This window comes from Oncorhynchus kisutch, linkage group LG26 (assembly GCF_002021735.2).
Source record: "Oncorhynchus kisutch isolate 150728-3 linkage group LG26, Okis_V2, whole genome shotgun sequence".
In the NCBI taxonomy this organism is placed as follows: domain Eukaryota; kingdom Metazoa; phylum Chordata; class Actinopteri; order Salmoniformes; family Salmonidae; genus Oncorhynchus; species Oncorhynchus kisutch.
The window spans coordinates 25,717,974-25,737,645 of record NC_034199.2 but is presented as its reverse complement, the minus strand read 5'-3'; the positions used below and the strand labels follow the sequence as shown (position 1 = coordinate 25,737,645).

The window sequence follows — 19,672 nt, the reverse complement described above, 5'->3', positions numbered from 1 at the left end:
TTCAATTCATCAAATTGCTTCTGCACAATTTGGTTTGATTAGTCATGATCGAACCCTCGATCCTGACTAGTCTTCCAGTCCCTGCCGCTGAAATACATCTCCACAGCATGATACTGCCACCACCATGCTTCACTGTAGAGATGGTGCTAGCTTTCCTCCAGACGTGGCGCTTGGCATTCAGGCCAAAGAGTTCAATCTTGGTTTCATCAGAACAGAGAATCTTGTTTCTCATAGTCTGAGAGTCCTTTAGGTGCCTTTTGGCAAACTCCAAGCGGGCTGTCATGTGCCTTTTACTGAGGAGTTGCTTCCGTCTGGCCACTCTACCATAACGGCCTGATTGGTGGAGTGCTGCAGAGATGGTTGTTTTTCTGGAAGGTTGTCCCATCTCCACAGAGGAATTGTGTTAATCTGCAAGAGTGACCATCGAGTTATTGGTCACCTCCCTGACCAAGGCCCTTCTCCCCCGATTGTTCAGTGTGGCCGGGTCCCTCTGATGGAGCTACAAAAAATTATTTCATCCATTTTAGAATAAGATTGTAACGTAACAAAATGTGTACCTGTTTCCTCCAGCATCTTCACAAGGTCCTTTGCTGTTGTTCTGGGATTGATTTGCACTTTTTGCAACAAAGTACGTTCATCATTAGGAGACAGAACGTGTCTCCTTCCTGAGCGGTATGACGGCTGCGTGGTCCCATGGTGTTTATACTTGCGTACTATTGTTTGTACAGATGAACGTGGTACCTTCAGGCATTTGGAAATTGCTTCCAAGGATGAACCAGACCTGTGGAGGACTACAATTTTTTTCAGAGGTCTTGGCTGATTTCTTTTGATTTTCCCATGATGTCAAGCAAAGAAGCACTGAGTTTGGAGGTAGGCCTTGAAATACATCCACAGGTAAACCTCCAATTGACTCAAATTATGTCAATTAGCCCATCAGAATCTTCTAAATAATTTTCTGGAATTTTCCAAGCTGTTTAAAGGCACAGTCAACTTAGTGTATGTCAACTTCTGACCCAATGGAATTGTGATACAGTGAATTATAAGTGAAATAATCTGTCTGTAAAAAATTGTTGGAAAAATGACTTGTGTCGTGCACAAAGTAGATGTCCTACCCGACTTGCCAAAACTATACTTTGATAACAAGAAATTTGTGGAGTGGTTGAAAAACGAGTTTTAATGACTCCAACCTAAGTGTATGTAAACTTCCGACTGTATCTATATCCACAGTAAAACAAGTCCTATATTGACATAACCTGAAAGGCCGCTCAGGTGCTCCAAAACTGCCATAAAAAAGTCAGACTACGGTTTGCAACTGCCCCACGGGACAAAGATCATACTTTTTGGAGAAATGTCCTCTGGTCTGATGCAACAAAAATATAACTATTTGGCCATAAAATGATTGTTATGTTTGGAGGAAAAAGGGGGAGGCTTGCAAGCCAAAGAACACCATCCCAACCGTGAAGCACTGGGGTGGCAGCATCATGTTGTGGGGGTGCTTTGCTACAGGAAGGACATTCATTCTCACACACATAGTCCCAGCTCTCTGTCACACCGACACGGTTGCAGGTGCTATCCTGTGTATGTACGTGTAGGACTTGTGGAGTGTGACGCTTCCGTGGTGAGAGACACCAAGCGGTAACACACATTCCTCTGTCATTGTGGTTGTGACTGGGTCCCAGCACATCACCATGGAGATGACCTGGTTCTTGTCGTCACGGCCACCAGTGATTAATAGTTTGTTGTTACAGGCTGCGATGGCGCTGCTCGCCCTCTCGCCCAGCCGGGTCACCATAGACCAGCTGTCTGACTGGGGCGAGTAGCAGTACAGAGCATGCATGGCCCGCCTGGGGAGAGGGGAGGATTGTTACAACAGATACACACACACTGACACACAAATGGACACACACACAAACACACTCAATATGATTGCACAGGTGAACTGAGAGTAGAACAGGTTTAATCCACTGACCAACTACATAGATGCGTTCCCTGAAGGTGACAGCATTAGTACATTTAGCCTCGATGGGCATGGGCGACCGCAGGCCCCAGCTCTCAGTCCCTGGCTCCCAGCACTGCAGCCTATCAGTGGCCAGCTTCCCGTTGGGCCCTCCCCCGATCGCAAAGATCCACTTATTGAAGCTTGCTGACTTATGCACTTCACAAAATAGATGGCATCATGAGGACGGAAAATGATGTGGCTATATTGAAGCAACATCTCAAGAAATCAGTCGCAAATGGGTCTTCCAAATGGACAATGACCCCAAGCATACTTCCAAAGTCATTGCAAAGTCAAGGTATTGGAGTGGCCATCACAAAGCTCTGACCTCAATCCTATAGAAAATTTGTGGGCAGAGCTGAAAAGCGTGTGCGAGCAAGGAGGCCTACAAACCTGAATCAGTTACACCACTCATTTATAGCCTCTGTCTCTTGTATAATGATACAATATACATCACGTGCATTTTATATATTCAAAATTTTTATCAAATTTCGCCAGCCTATAATTGTACATTTGTTGGCCGCATGTTCTGCACCAGCATCACATGTTCTCTCCCAGGTTCATGGTTTGAAAGAGGGGTATAATTCCATTCCACGTGATACAGTATAATACAATACAGTAATACAGTCAAAAATAATATCTTACTGGAGGTTTTTTAATGTATTTACCCAAGATAGCATAGCTACATCTATGGGCTTTTATGTTTTTCTGTTGTGTTGAAGTTTGCAGTAGCCTATCATAGGCTTTATTGGATAATGGCACAATCATTTGGGATTTTTTGGGGCTTGGGATCATACAATGTCTTTAAAACCTTTTGTGACTAGGGGGCAGTATTTTCATTTTTGGAAAAATAATGTTCCCGTAGTAAACGGGATATTTTGTCAGGACAAGATGCTAGAATATGCATATAATTGACAGCTTAGGATAGAAAACACTCTAAAGTTTCCAAAACTGTAAAAAATATTGTCTGTGAGTATAACAGAACTGATATTGCAGGCGAAAGCCTGAGAAAAATCCAATCCGGAAGTGCCTCATGTTTTGAAAGCGCTGCGTTCCAATGCGTCCCTATTGAGCAGTGAATGGGCTATCAACCAGATTACTTTTTCTCCATATTCCCCAAGGTGTCTACAGCATTGTGACGTAGTTTTACGCATTTATGTTGAAGAATACCCGTAAGCGGCTACATTGCGCAACTGGTCACCTGATGGCTCCCAGAGTGATTCTCGCGTAAAATAGCCATTATTCCAATCGGTCCTACTGAAAAACCAATTGTCCCGGTGGATATATTATCGAATAGATACCTTGAGGATTGATTATAAACAACGTTTGTGTCAGGCATATGTGTATAGGTGGCAGGGAAGTCAGGCTCAGGATAGTCAAACGGAGTGTAAAATGGAGTCTTTTAATAATGTCCCAGTAACATGCTCCATAACACTAAACAGGAAAAGAACAATAAACAAATATGGGTACGAAGACCCGTCGCGCACCTATACAACAAAAAACACTCCACTGACAATAAACAATCTCTGACAAAGACATGAGGGGAAACAGAGGGTTAAATACACAACAGGTAATGAATGGGATTGAAAACAGGTGTGTGGGGAGACAAGACAAAACCAATGGAAAATGAAAAATGGATCAATGATGGCTAGAAGACCGGTGACGTCGAACGCCGAGCACCGCCCGAACAAGGAGAGGCAACGACTTTGGCAGAAGTCGTGACAGTTTGCCATGTTTCTGTCGATATTACGGAGCTAATTTAGAATATTTTTCGGCGTTTTCGTGACTGCAATTTCTGGGCAATTTCTCAGCCAAACGTGAAGAACAAACAGAGCTATTTCGCCTACAAAAATAATATTTTTGGAAAAAAGGAACATTAGCTATCTAACTGGGAGTCTCGTGAGTGAAAACATCCGAAGCTCATCAAAGGTAAACGATTTAATTTGATTGCTTTTCTGATTTCCGTGACCAAGTTACCTGCTGCTAGCTGGACAAAATGCTATGCTAGGCTATCGATAAACTTACACAAATGCTTGTCTAGCTTTGGCTGTAAAGCATATTTTGAAAATCTGAGATGCCAGGGTGATTAACAAAAGGCTAAGCTGTGTCTCAATATATTTCACTTGTGATTTTCATGAACAGGAATATTTTCTAGGAATATTTATATTCAGTTCTGTGGCACTCACAGACAATATCTTTGCAGTTTTGGAAACGTCAGAGTTTTTGTTTCCAAAGCTGTAAATTATATGCATAGTCGAGCATCTTTTCGTGACAATATATCTTGTTTAAAACGGGAACGTTTTTCATACATAAATCTGGAAAACAAAGGCAAAGTCTAGGTATACAGATCTACACGATATTATTGACGAAATTGATATGAAAAGTGTGACTGACTTACTTCAAGATGAGTCAGATAGTGAGAACAGTTTTGACTCACAAACTGAAGAGATGTTTTTGTACGGAGAGGATGTACTTTTGGACTGGTAAGTACTTCTCATGCCATTGTTTGAAATTAATAATATCACATATTATTCATTTGAGTTGTTTTGGAGATATTTGCATTTTATTTGCCATATATATATAAATACAATTAGTAATGAAATGTGTAATGCAATGTGTAAAGTACACATGGCTCTACATTGTGGGTGGGTGGGTGGGTGGGTGTATGTATGTATGTATGTAGGCATGTATGTATGTATGTGGTATGCCAGCAGCATACCACCCTGCATCCCACTGCTGGCTTGCTTCTGAAACTAAGCAGGGTTGGTCCCTGGATGGGAGACCAGATGCGGTAGAAATGGTGTTGGAGGGCCAGTAGGAGGCACTCTTTCCTCTGGTCTAAAAAAATATGATTGATTGGGAAGACTGCTCTGTGTATGGTGCCATCTTTGACTGGGAGCCCCCACTGCCAAAATGCCCATCTCCCACTGAAGCTGGTTCATCCAGCTGGACCCCTGCTGTCTCCACCTCCACACCTACCCCTGCCTGGCCATCTAGAGGTGTGAAGTCAGTGACAAAGAAGCAGAGGTGGGGAAGAGACAAACCTGCGAACAGAGAGGCAGAGGGTCATTGGCACTCTGTGCTGGAGGAGGATGTGGAGCCACTTCCTCCAACATTCAGACTGAAAAGGCCACCAGGACCTTAGCTGGACATGACCTCAAAGTACAGCCCCATTCAACTTTGTCAGCTGTTTTTCACCTCGTCAGTTGTTGATTCCTTGGTGCCTAACACTAATAAGTATGGTGCTAAGAAGCAGGCAGGCAAGAAATATGCATGGAAGCCCATTTCCATGTCAGATCTTTTTTGTTACCTTTCAATGGTCATTTACATGGGTCTTATGAAGCTAAAAACCCTGAAAGTGACCCAGAAGTTGATGAGGACAACGAGAAGAAGCGAGGCACAGCAAGGTTTGATAGGCTCTGCAAAATAAAAACTCTCTACCAAAACAAACCTATTTTCAGCCTGCCCAGAACCTTTCCATAGATGAGAGGATGGTAGCCTCAAAGGCCAGACTTTGCCTAAAACAAGACATGCGTAACAAACCAACTAAATGGGGTTACAAACGGTTTGTTTTGGCTGATTCTGCGTGTGCACACAAGTGCAATTTTTTTGTTGTTGAGGGAAAGAGCAGTTGTGCGACCGGTAAGGGACTTAGCTATGATTCCGTTATGGAGTTATTCGATTTTCAACTGCTGGGGAAGGGCTACAAACTGTTTGTGGACAACTTCTACACAGGCCCTACCCTGTTTACAGACCAGAGGAAGCTGGATGTGTGGGCTTGTGGCACTATTCGGCCCAACAGAGTGGGCTTTCTGAAAACCAAGGTGAACGAAATGCCTAAGCGGGCTGATCGGGGTACCAGGAGATGGATTCACCAAGATGGCCTGCTCTTTGTGAAGTGGATGGATACCAAAGAGGTGGTCATGTGCACCACTATCCACAAGTCCTTCAGTGGCAATCACGTCATCAGGCGTGTGAAGGACGCTAATGGGGCATGGACCACCAAAAATGTACCCATTCCTGCAGCTATAAAGGATTACAACAAGGGCATGAGAGGTGTGGACCTGTGAGACGCCCTGATAGGTTACTACAATGTTCTCCACAAGACAATGAAATGGTACAAGACATTGTTTTATCGACATTGCTGTGGTGAATGCCTTCATCCTGCAGAAGGAAATGGCTAAGAGCTGTGGACAGCCCCCCATCTCACAGCTAGTCTTCAGGGAGCTGCTCATCTGGGAGCTTGCTGCACCACTTGTTCAGTGACCCTCTGTTTTATACCCGAAAGAGACTGCTATGGGCTATGGCATCAGCAGCACAATATTGTGTAGTGGACTGAGGATCTTCACAATATTGTACATTATACATTGAAAGTGTGTAAATAGTTACCCTTGTTATTTTTTTTCTTCACATTTTCAAATATATATATATTTTTACATGTAAATAAATAAAAAAATTTGGGGGGGAGTGTTAGAATAACATTTTAGTATTTTGTATATAGTTATTTGCATCAAAATGTATCACTGTACCAATTCGGCCACTTGGGTACATTTGGGCAACTTGTGTGGGACACCTGGGTGACTACATGCTCAATGTCATGTAGCTCGCTCATTCCTGATGATATCTGTCTGAAACTTCTGCTCGAATACTGTTGCCCTCGTCTGGTCTTCATTAAAATCATCCCCAGCATCCTAACTGAATGTTTAGCTGTTCTTGTTCAGTTGAAAGACGACGCTTCAACAATAAAAAACAGAAAACGTCTGTTTATTTCCTTGTATTTTCTTCTACCAGATCTATTGTGTTATATTGTCCTACATTCAATTCACATTTCCACAAACTTCAGAGTGTTTCCTTTCAAATGGGTTACAGGCAGTTAGATTGAGAGAAGGGGACCTATCCCAAACAGGTTAATTGGAATGTATGAATAAGCACAATAGTTGATATAGACTTTGAGTAAATGTTTTATTAGGCCTACAGTTACAAATGGCAGGACTACAAGATGCAAACCTGCATAAAGCAAGCTCAGCCATTTGAGTTGTATTGTCCAATCATGTTGCTTTCTCTGTGTCTGTGTATAGGTAACCTAACGTAGCAGGAGTAGAAAGACACCAGAGTGAAGTCCCCACTTCCGTTTTTCAGGGAAAATGGAAGCTAGGTTGAAAATGTTGTATCCCTGAAAACCGGATGTTAGAGACTTCGCTTAGGCTAGGGCAGTGGTTACCAACCTTTTTTTGGTTACTGTACCACCAACAGAATTTGGCTCTGCCCGGAGTTCCCCCTCATGTGCATTTTAGCAGAAGGCCTATGGTCTCATGAGTCTTCTCAAGTACCCCCTGGTTGGGAATTAATGGGCTAGTGTATTGGAAACACCCCTAGTCCTTCTTTAATATATAATTTACAGTGCATTCGGAAACTACTCAGACCCCTAGACTTTTTCCACATTTTGTTGTTATAGCCTTATTCTAAAATGGATTAAATACAACATGTTCATCAATCTACACACAATAACACTATAATGACAAAGCGAAAACATTTTATTTGTATTTTTTGCAAATGAACTAAAACTAAAAAACAGTTATACCTTATATACTTAATAAGTCTTCCGACCCTTTGCTATGAGAATCGAAAATGAGCTCAGGTGCATCCTGTTTCCATTGATCATCCTTGAGATGTTTCTAAAAGTTGATTGGATTCCACCTGTGGTAAATTCAATTGATTGGGCATGATTTGGAAAGGCACACACCTGTCTACATAATGTCCCACAGTTGACAGTGTATGTCAGAGCAAAAAACAAGCCATGAGATCAAAGGGATTGTGTGTAGAGCTCAGAGACAGGATTATGTCGAGGCACAGATCTGGGGAACCAAAAAATGTCTGCGGCGTTGAAGGTCCACAAGAACCCAGTGGCCTCCATCATTCTTTAATGGAAGAAGTTTGGAACCACCAAGACTCTTCCTAGAGCTGCCCGGCCTGCCAAACTGGGCAATCGGGGGAGAAGGGCCTTGGTCAGAGAGTTGACCAAGAACTGGCTGATCACTCTGACAGAGCTCCAGAGTTCCTCTGTTGAGATGGGAGAACCTTCCAGAAGAATAACCATCTCTGCAGCACTCCGCCAATCATGCCTTTATGGTTGGGTGGCCAGATGGAAGCCACTCCTCAGTAAAAGGCACATGACAGCCCACTTGGAGTTTGCCAAAAGGTACCTAAAGGACTCTCAGACCATGAGAAACAAGATTCTCTGGTCTGATGAAACCAAGATTGAACTCTTTGGCCTCAATGCCAAGCGTCACATCTGCAAGAAACCTTGCACCATCCCTAGGATGAAGCATGGCGATTGCAGCATCATGCTGTGGGGATGTTTTTCAGCAGCAGGGACTGGGAGAGTAGTCAGGATCGAAGGAAAGATGAACAGAGAAAAGTACAGAGATGTCCTTGATGAAAACCTGCTCCAGAGAGCGCAGGACCTCTGACTGGGGCAAAGGTTCACCTTCCAACAGGACAATGACCCTAAGCACACAGCCAAGACAACAGGAGTGGCTTTGGGACAAGTCTCTGAATGTCCTTGAGAGGCCAGAGCCCGGACTTGAACCCGATCGGACATTTCTGAAGAGACCTGAAAATAGCTGTGCAGCGACGCTCCCCATCCAACCTGACAGAGCTTGAGAGGATCTGCAGAGTAGAATGGGAGAAACTCCCCAAATACAGCTGTGCCAAGCTTTTAGCATCATACACAAGAATATTTAATGCTGTAATCGCTGCCGAAGGTGCTTCAACAAAGTACTGAGTAAAGAGTCTGAATAATTATATAAATATGATGTTTCAGTTTTTTTAATTTATACATTTGCTAAAAATGATAAACGCCCATTTTTGCTTTGTCATTATGGGGTATTGTGTGTAGATTGATGAGGGGAAAACATGATTTAATCAATTTTAGAATAAGGCGGTAACGTAACAAATTCAAATTCAAGGGGTCTGAATACATTCCGAATGCACTGTATGTGAACAAGTACAAGTACAAGGTTGCTACAGTTTGACTGAGTTTTTTAAAACCATCTGACCTAATCCCCTTCGTAGCCCATATTAAACAGATGAATCATGTCATACCGTACAAGGTCAGATGTTTTTCCCTGGTTAGGCTACCAGATCAGGAAAAACTACAGGCCCCAGACCATTGGTGCTACCTCTGACTTACTGTGATTGTTTTAAATTAAAATGGTAAAACATTTACATATTCTTAGCAAAAAGCAATTTCTCAAGCAAGAATTTTGCTCAGACTGTTTGGGAGTGGGGAGAGTAAAACTATCTAGCTGTTATTGGCAGAGAGGCTTGGAACTCTCTTTCTTATTGATCTATTAAGAAACGGTAACGCCTGGTGATGTCACCAGGCAGGCCAAAACTCCATCCCACTAAAACAGGCTGAAATTTGAGGCGATCTTTTCAAACAGCTCTTACACTAAAAGGACATTATCATAATTTTCACAATTTCACAGTATTATTTCAACCTTATAGCGTAGAAATATATATAAAACATAGACAAATAGGGTTTTTGACTACACCGAGCCTTTAAGATGAATGCGTCAAGGGACAGATGGCAAATTACTGGGGGAGAGGGGATCCAAAATAGGGGACGGTTGTCAAACTAATTTTTTTGCTTTTGCGAGGGTTGTGTGTCTTTTTATTGAGCACAAGGGAGAGTAGTGCCTTTTTCCCTGGTTAACATTTGTTCTTTTGCATTTTTACGATATAACTTCTTCCATCCTATTAAAATGTTCTCATCTGCTTGCGTGCTTCTCCCCTATATCAAGGTGTTTTGGTACTTCCCTTACGCATTACGTTTTTTATCACTTTTACTATATGTCGGGTCACCATAGTCTACCAGTCTAACGTCTATCCTGCACTCTATCAACCCTTCATAGTGACAATAGTGATAGGTGGATTGTTTGTCCAGATCTGCAATAGGATAACTAGCGATCATACCACACATAAAAGCATTCAAAGCTGCATCAATTTTCAATAAGAATCGACAAGCACAAATAGGTAAAGCTGATAGGCAGCGGATGCCAGGAGCATCATTGTGCATGAAAGAACAGTGAAGATATGAAACACACAGCTTGAAAATCTCCTTTATTGATATTGGTTAGGGACAATTACCCTACCTAGACTATAGTAGCCTGCAACACCACAATGCAATGAATAATTGTATTATCTTTTTCAAGTGAGTACAAAATTCTAGTCTAGGCTGCAGTGAAAATGCCATTTGAATAATGGCTCAAAAGCCCTGTGATTTGAATGTTTCATTCGATTTGGATCAGTTGGGTCTACTCTCAACAGTTTACAGTATAATAGCAGACAAGTCTGGCTGTATTTTTTCTTCTGATACTGAATGTGCTGTCTGTTTCAGATCATCATTCTCCCAAGTCGTCCTAATGTGTCCACATGCAGTGTGCTCAAGGCAGGCCCAGTTATTCAGGAAATCTTAACACATGCTCATCCTCCTCTCCAATCCGAGTGGCTATTCCTCGCGCACCTAGAATCTAACACTTCAATATAACCTAAATATTTATAATTTAACTTTTTAAATGTATTACCTTTTATATGTGGCATAAACACAACCAGTCATAATGTTTTATTCTGAAGAGGCTATTTAAAAAATATCCTGTAGGCTTGCACAAGTTCATCTGAAATATTATTCCAGCATCCTCAAAAAGTCTTGACATTAACCCGTTTTCAATCCAACCTTTTTATGTGAGTAAAGTACCCAATATGTCAGATGAAAAATGTCACCACATTAGCATGCAGTTTATTAGGCTACAGATGAAATAAGTTATGATGAACTTCACAGGGTGGTGAAAGTGTACAGTGAGGAGGTTGATGCTCCTTTCAATAAATGTGGAGGGTCTTATTCTGGTGACATGACGATCGATGCTTGGCCGCCGTTTGACCAAAAAAAAGAATCTTGCACTTTCGTCCATAATAATCTCATGTAGTAGGCTATGCCTGCAATGTATCTTCAAGCCGTTGGCTAGAGCCACATGCCAATACCATATCTCTATCTCTCTATTGCTCTGGGGATAGGCCTAAACGTCTCTTCCTATCTCTCTATCGCTTTGGGGATAGGCCTAAACTTCTCTTCCTATCTCTCTATCACTCTGGGGATAGGCCTAAACGTCTCTTCCTATCTCTCTATCATTCTGGGGATAGGCCTAAACTTCTCTTCCTATCTCTCTATCACTCTGGGGATAGGCCTAAACTTCTCTTCCTATCTCTCTATCACTCTGGGGATAGGCCTAAACTTCTCTTCCTATCTCTCTATCACTCTGGGGATAGGCCTAAACTTCTCTTCCTATCTCTCTATCACTCTGGGGATAGTCCTAAACTTCTCTTCCTATCTCTCTATCACTCTGGGGATAGGCCTAAACTTCTCTTCCTATCTCTCTATCACTCTGGGGATAGGCCTAAACTTCTCTTCCTATCTCTCTATCACTCTGGGGATAGGCCTAAACTTCTCTTCCTATCTCTCTATCACTCTGGGGATAGGCCTAAACTTCTCTTCCTATCTCTCTATCACTCTGGGGATAGGCCTAAACTTCTCTTCCTATCTCTCTATCACTCTGGGGATAGGCCTAAACTTCTCTTCCTATCTCTCTATCTCTCTGGGGATAGGCCTAAACTTCTCTTCCTATCTCTCTATCACTCTGGGATAGGCCTAAACTTCTCTTCCTATCTCTCTATCATTCTGGGGATAGGCCTAAACTTCTCTTCCTATCTCTCTATCACTCTGGGGATAGGCCTAAACTTCTCTTCCTATCTCTCTATCACTCTGGGGATAGGCCTAAACTTCTCTTCCTATCTCTCTATCTCTCTGGGGATAGGCCTAAACTTCTCTTCCTATCTCTCTATCTCTCTGGGGATAGGCCTAAACTTCTCTTCCTATCTCTCTATCACTCTGGGGATAGGCCTAAACTTCTCTTCCTATCTCTCTGGGGATAGGCCTAAACTTCTCTTCCTATCTCTCTATCTCTCTGGGGATAGGCCTAAACTTCTCTTCCTATCTCTCTATCTCTCTGGGGATAGGCCTAAACTTCTCTTCCTTTATATAGGCTATATCTTTTATATTAATATCATACAGTGGACACCTAAGTCTATAGGTCTGCAGTATATTCATGCAATGCCCTGAAGCATTTAGTGCTCAAATCTCAACAGCGGAACCTGAGGTAGACAATCATTTTTTTAGGAAAGTATTATAAAAAACACTAACAAAAATAGTCTGTAAAGCTTTGCATATGCTACACATCTAAACACAAGACACAGTGTTTTTGTAATTTCTTATAGGCTGTTTTTAAGGACATTTAGGTTCTAAATGTGGCTCATTTGGCCAATTTATAGATGGTGCTGCCTGCGCCAAGTCGGATCTGAATATGGATGTCCAGTACATTTCTCAAATGTCTGGTAAATTAAAATCTTCGTTGTCACATTGTTCGGCGCCAAATGTTCTTAAAGGAAACCATGACATGCTCATATTTTGTTTTGTGCAATTTTGAGAATATTTGCATAGAAATCTGTTGCCAATTGGATGGAAACCTTGCTATAGACACCTTAAAGACTGTGGTGTCTGTGCTAGTCCAGTGTCACTTATGCCTGCCCCTCATGGTTCATATTAGGGTTGAATATTTTCCTTGGATTTTACAAATGTTCCATCCCGATAATAATACATTTTCTCCCAGGTAACCCTGGTACGAAAATTGGCATGAAAATTCAAGTCTAATGTTACATGAGGTAAATACATTTTATGATCCCTACATTCATTTTAAGATAGCTAGGTGAGAAAACCACATATCACTGTCACATTTCTCCTCAATTAAGTAATATCAGTAAAGTCAGTGCTAGTAGGAAAAGAGAAGTGTTAGTGAGAGAAGAGAAAGAGTGCGTAGATTCAAGGTAGTTATGAAACCATAATAACCACAAACTGTACATCTGCTGTGAAAGACAGAGAGGTTATAACTGGGTAATGTGGGTGTGAAAACCGTGGGTTGGGTGTGAATTCAGCACATGAATAGATGCCTCTGTGTTCTGACAGAACACTCCCACAATACAGATAGAAAGTCAACTCATGCAAATGGCATTTTTAGATGTATTTAGTGGTACCGGTTTGTATGTGATATTACACTTTTAAAAATGTTATGAGACTAAACTCAGCATTACATTTAGTTATTTCACAGACAACTTACAATAAGTAAAAAAGCCGACACCCACACACAGTCCATGCTCCTCATCCACCTATGTTTTTCTCCACACATTCATTCTCACACACATAGTCCCAGCTCTCTGTCACACCGACACGGTTGCAGGTGCTATCCTGTGTATGTGCGTGTAGGACTTGTGGAGTGTGACGCTTCCGTGGTGAGAGACACCAAGCGGTAACACACATTCCTCTGTCATTGTGGTTGTGACTGGGTCCCAGCACATCACCGTGGAGATGACCTGGTTCTTGTCGTCACGGCCACCAGTGATGAATAGTTTGTTGTTACAGGCTGCGATGGCGCAGCTCGCCCTCTCGCCCAGCCGGGTCACCATAGACCAGCTGTCTGACTGGGGGGAGTAGCAGTACAGAGCATGCATGGCACCGCCTGGGGAGAGGGGAGGATTGTTACAACAGATACACACACACTGACACACAAATGGACACACACACAAACACACTCAATATGATTGCACAGGTGAACTGAGAGTAGAACAGGTTTAATCCACTGACCAACTACATAGATGCGTTCTCTGAAGGTGACAGCATTAGTACATTTAGCCTCGATGGGCATGGGCGACCGCAGGCCCCAGCTCTCAGTCCCTGGCTCCCAGCACTGCAGCCTATCAGTGGCCAGCTTCCCGTTGGGCCCTCCCCCGATCGCAAAAATCCACTTATTGAAGCTTGCTGCAGCGAATGAGCTGACGCCCAACAGGAGGGGCGGGGCCTGGAACATGTATCAGAGCAGTTTATGTGTGTGTCTTATGAAACTCTATTTGTCAGATATCTTGTGTAACAACATGTCTCATCAGACAGTCGCTCCAATGCAGAATGACTGGAGTGATCACACCATATAATACATACAGACAGACTGACTGACCGGTGTCCAGCGGTTGTGAAATGTGTCGTAGGCTTCCACGCTGGTGAGTCTCTGAGTCCCATCGAACCCCCCCAGGGCATACACCTTCCCCCCGTGAACCGCCATCTTGTGTCTCCAGCGCCCAGTCACCAGTGGCTCAATGGGGATCCACCTGTCCAGGGCACCGTTGTACTTCCACGCCTCGTGCTGTGTCTCTTTTCCTCCTGCAGCAACAAGATGATAGTGAGAGTGAAAAAGAAACAGCAGTTGACCTATAAGAACAACCATGGTTTGTTGAAGTAAGGGAGGGGAATTTGGCAGGGAAAAGTCACGTTAGGCAGGCATGTTAACCTTTGCCATCTCACTCGCCAAGTCCCCTTTTGGGAAGTGGGATCATTGTTTTGTCATTGTTGTTCTAAACCCATTGTCCGCAAGTCGCCGTGACGCCGTCAAGTTTGCCAACCCCCACCCCTACCTCGTCCGTTGGTTGAGCCTGTTGGTCTGGCCAGTACAGAGGTTGCACATTTTTCACAGTCTGCCCTGTACTAAGATTGTGCCTGCCCGGTATACAAACATGCATGGCTTGAGATTCGATCTCCGGTAGAGTGTGTGTAGCTAGCTATAGTTTAAATATCAACAGTACTGCCACAGCAGCATAACATTTGATTAACACTTGATAACACTTGATTTACTTCATCATCAATATTCAGTCTGTTTGGTTGATACACGCCCCAGAGAGAGGCAGAAAGACAGAGAGGAGCGGCTGCATCAATGACCCTCGCTCCGACCCAACTCCATCCCTTCCTCAGTCGGCACCAGCAACACAGGTAGTCTAGACTCTAGCTAACCACTATATACTAAAATATCCACACATATGCCCTTTTTTCAGTTTAAGCACCTGCCACGTGATGTTAGGACTTAACCTAGGTGTCTGTGACATTTCACTTAGTAGAGGGAACAAAATAGAGCGGCACTTGCCTTAGGAAAGAAGGCACCTTGGTATTCTAAAATTATTCATGTCTCATTGTCTCTGGATATGGGGCTGTGTACAATCCCAATGGTGTGTGAATGAGGAATACCACAGCTGTTCTGGATTTATTCCAAAAAGTTAGCACCCCGTATTGTGCTTGCTCTGTCTCCTTCATAGATCTGATAGGACTGGATGGATATCAAAGAATCAGAAACTAAGTGGAGCTATTGCTTACATTTACCCCTTTTCTCAGATCCACAAGGAGGAGAAAGTGAGGATGCAAGATTGGGGTAGTCAACTTTTTGGAATCATACATAGCCATTGAGTGCTAACCATAGAGAATGATAGAGGACTCTAGATCCCCCAAAAACAGTTTAAGCATGGGCAGCACCATTGAGGACGTCACCATTTTGAAATAATCAACTGGGTGGGACTTCCTTAACCTATGGGTTATAACACATAATTCCATTCAGGTCATCAGTAGAGGGATCAGCCAATTCATTATATTTGTGAGCGAACATTCCATAACTGCTGGTGTCAGTAAATAACCAAACTTGGCTTTAATCCTGTTCAAACAACACACTCCTGGTGACAGTATGCACCCTTACAGTTCATTTACCAACTCATAGAAGTAGTAGAAGAAGAAAATTGACGACTTCAAAACGGAGATGGCCTCCATGGCGCTTCCTATGTGGTCAAAGATGCCATAATGGGACAGATACAAAGAAGAGTCCTCTATCATTCTCTATGGTACTAACCCCTCCCATGAACAGAAATCCAATAAATACAGCACTCTCACACAGGAAACCACAGCTGATTGTGCAAACATCCCACACAATGGCCTCCAGCAATATCGTCGCTCCATCTTAGTAAAGATGCTCTCAGGGACAAATGCTCAGATGTGAATTTAACTAAACTAGCTGCATCACTCACCGGATATGAACACTTCATTCCGGAAGGTGACACAAGCAAACTCCACCCACTTCCGGTTGTGGGACTCCTCCTCCATCTCTGTGATTGGCAGCTTGGCGACTTCCAGCCGGCTGCGGCGCAGAGGGTCAAGGCAGGTCACAGTGGCAACGAAGCGCTCCTCTTTGGTGCAGCCACCGATGATCATGAACACCTCAGATAGGTAGTGCTGTAAACGAGGCTTGGTACGCTCCGTGACCACCTACACACACACTCAGACACACACGGACAGAGACACATCAAAAATCACATACACACCAACCCAAAACTAACATTTATAAACACAAACAGGATACCAGTATGATCACACACACACCTCGTTGCCTGACAGGTGGTAGGTGCGGGCCTCCTGCAGTAGGGTGAAGGCCTCGTCACAGCGGCGAATCAGCTGGTCGGCCTCCACCGTTTCCAGGAAGTAAGCCGGCTCCAGCAGTGGCAGACGCACGTATGACAGAAGACCAGCTAGTAGGAGGCATCTCTCCTCCTCCTTTGCTCGCACCCAGCGCATCAGAGCCTATAGTAGAGTAAATATTGGATGGATTTTTGCATTCCTCATAAAGTAAATGAAAAATCTTGTGAAAGGCAAGAAAGTGATGGCTTTTTTAAGGTAATGAAATGTATACTACACCTCAAACACACTCTCCTCCCGTGTCACTCCCAGGTCGTCTCTCTTCAGAGCGCTCTGCAGCGCCCCCACTGGCAGCTCCAGGTACTCCTCATGCTGAACCACTCTGGAGAACTCTGAAACCAGGTAGTCCTGGACCCTGTCTCTCAGTGCAGGTAATGAATGGGCCTCAGCCAGACGCAGTACACCTACACAGCTCTCTGGCTGGAGAGAGTCAGCCAGGAACCCTGCACAGGCCTCCACTACACGAGGAAACTGGAGAGAGAAGATGGAGACAGAGAGGGGAGACAGACAGAGAGGCAAGAGATGAAATCAAGATGACAGACAATATTTTTTATCGAACTTAATCTAATTCACTTTTATCTGACTTCAATCGACACTCTCATGCATACTGTCATGCATACACGCACACACACACACATACACCCACACACCCTGTCATCCAGCTGTGAGCCTAATTCAGGCCTGAGTGGAAAACAGATCCTGAGAGTAAACAACAAGAATGACTTTCACTTCCCTGTCTCAACTGTCACCTGATTCAGAGTCATCTTCTGTCTGATGACAAATAAGTAGGAAATATGATGAAGTTTGTGACTGTATGCACTATTTCCAAAAGGAGGAAGACCGGGATTTACATATTCAACACTCACCTATTTAAAAGTCCCTAAGGTTGTGTTATGAGTTGACAGAAACAGAGGATAGACACGAGGAGGAGAGATAAAATGACAAAGATGAAGGAAAAAGGCTGAAATATGATTTGTTTCTGCTGCATTTCTCTGGTGTTTCAGTTAAGCAATAAGGCCAGAGGGGGTGTGGTATATGGCCAATATACCACAGCTAAGGGCTGTTCTTAGTTAGACTCAATGTGGAGTACCTGGATACTTAGCCGGGAAACATTGCCCATATACCACAAACCCCCGAGGTGCCTTATTGCTATTATAAACTGGTTACCTACGTAATTAGTGCAGCAAAAATAAATGTTTCGTCATACCCGTGGTATGATATACCACAGCTGTCATGCAATCAGCATTCAGGGCTCGAACCACCCAGTTTTTAATAGTGTTTATACAGTATTTATATAAAGTTTACACAGCGTTACGCTAGCATTAGTAGACTCACCTGGAACAGGCTGGCGGCCTCCAGTGTTCTCTGGACGTTGGTGTGTGTGATGGTGGCTCGGCTGGTATAGGTGTAGTCCAGTAGAGTCTTCATGGTCTCACTGTCCACCCCTTTAATCTCCACCTGCTTCTCATGACTCTCTCTCAGACCACTGCAGAACATCGCCCTGGACACACACATCATGTTCTCTAAGCATTATAGCTTGACAAAGTTGTGAAATAAACATCTGAGGTCATTCTACAGCTATGGAAGAGAGTGTGTGTGTATGTACCTATAGTAGTGGCTGGCGGCGGCGAGCACAGCTCTGTGGCAGGGGAAGTCCTGTTCCTGAACTCGCAGAGTCACGTCGGTCAGCTCTCCACTCACACGAAGCGTCTCCATCCCCCTCTGAAGCTCCACAGACAGGCCTCCATCTTCCCAACGCATCCCACTTCCATCACCCCCTTCACCCTCTTCCCCAGGGTCAGAGCCCTCTCTGGGGGTTTTCTCTGAGGGCCCAGGCAGAGGGGTGTCGGTGGTCCTCTCCAACGAGTCACTCATCCTCACAATGAGAGCCCCATTAACAACACACAACACAAACTCCTATCTCCGCAGACACGCACATACTGCGGGACACACTCAACACACAACTTTGCATACTTTTCCCAGAGAATGGAGACAATACACACCAGCCCTTGAACGCACATTCACCACAACACAGAACTTAACAGTGTGTGTGAGTGTGTTTATCATCTCTTCCTGTCAGGTCCTCTGTAATACTTCCCGTTCCTGGTGCTGGTGCTTTGTGATTGGTGGATGTTATGTGGTACATGATGAAACATTGTTCCTGTTCTAGATCCCTTCCTCAACTGCCAATTCCTAGAACTGGCAGTTGGACAACTCTACACTCTCTTACTCTACCTAGCACACACAAACGCACACACACATACATGTACACACACACATGCATGCACACACACTCGCACACACACATACACGCACACACACATGCACGCACACACACGCATGCACGCACGCACACACACATGCACATACTCTGCTTTGCGTTGTACCCTTGGCCGTGGTATATTTGCCATATCCCCCCTGTGGTTTTACTGTTTCATTATAGATGTAATAATCTTCCATTTCATGACCCTTGTGAACAAGTAAGTTATTGTCTCATTCAGCATTGAGGCAGTCTGAATAGTAGCAGCTGCAGTAATAGTTAAAGTCCACACAGCTGCGCTACTTAGCCATGCAGCCCAAGCTCACTAAACTATAATAGCATGTCGTAGTATGTCGTATCATCATGCCCTTTTCTCACAATGTGTTTTCCTGTTTTCCACTAGATGGCAGTGTCAGATCAATGTTGATGTGATGACAGTTTTGGATCATTTCATGCTGAGACACAGGTGCAATAATAATACTGAGATTGGTTTACAATGGGGCTGTAATGGATTGATATAGGCATCTTCTCTCTGTAATGTTATTCTGAGCCTTTGTGATAAGACTCAGAGGCAGACGGCATATAGAACACAGGTGTGCACACACACACACACGCACACACACGCACACACACACACACACACACGCACACACACGCACACGCACACACACACACACACACACACACAGACACACACACACACACGCACACGCACACACGCACACACACACACACACACACACACACACACACACACACACACACACACACACACACACACAGACATGCACACACACACACACTTACGGTAGTATGCCTGTTTAATATGCATGTGTTTCCATTGTATCTGTCCCCATAGTGCCTGCGTGTTCTGTTCATTTCAGTTGTCCCTCTAACCACATATTTTGCTACTTCTCAGTCTGTCTTTAGGAAGAAGAAAAAGCAATATTATAAGAACCCACATATTACA

The 19,672-nt window shown here is 43.7% G+C and overlaps 1 protein-coding gene across 1 annotated transcript; it reads right to left on the bottom strand.

The window, feature by feature from the left end:
* Nucleotides 1-10,107: 10,107 nt before the first annotated feature.
* klhl6 (kelch-like family member 6) lies at nucleotides 10,108-18,524 on the bottom strand. Its single transcript, XM_020461958.2, has 8 exons — nucleotides 18,049-18,524; nucleotides 17,778-17,943; nucleotides 16,662-16,913; nucleotides 16,350-16,547; nucleotides 15,998-16,235; nucleotides 14,116-14,318; nucleotides 13,749-13,962; nucleotides 10,108-13,623 (listed from the first exon to the last, which is right to left on the bottom strand). The coding sequence occupies exons 1-8, from the start codon at nucleotides 18,315-18,317 to the stop codon at nucleotides 13,325-13,327; spliced, it is 1,839 nt and encodes a 612-aa protein (XP_020317547.1). The 5' UTR covers nucleotides 18,318-18,524; the 3' UTR covers nucleotides 10,108-13,324.
* Nucleotides 18,525-19,672: the final 1,148 nt, after the last annotated feature.

Excerpts from the sequence above, each read along its gene's own strand:
- klhl6 (XM_020461958.2), bottom strand. The coding sequence starts at position 18,317 with ATGAGTGACTCGTTGGAGAGGACCACCGACACCCCTCTGCCTGGGCCC. Across the intron at positions 17,944-18,048 it reads GCCGCCAGCCACTACTATAG|GGCGATGTTCTGCAGTGGTC; the intron begins GTACATACACAC and ends GTGTGTGTCCAG. Across the intron at positions 16,914-17,777 it reads AGGCCGCCAGCCTGTTCCAG|TTTCCTCGTGTAGTGGAGGC; the intron begins GTGAGTCTACTA and ends TTCTCTCTCCAG.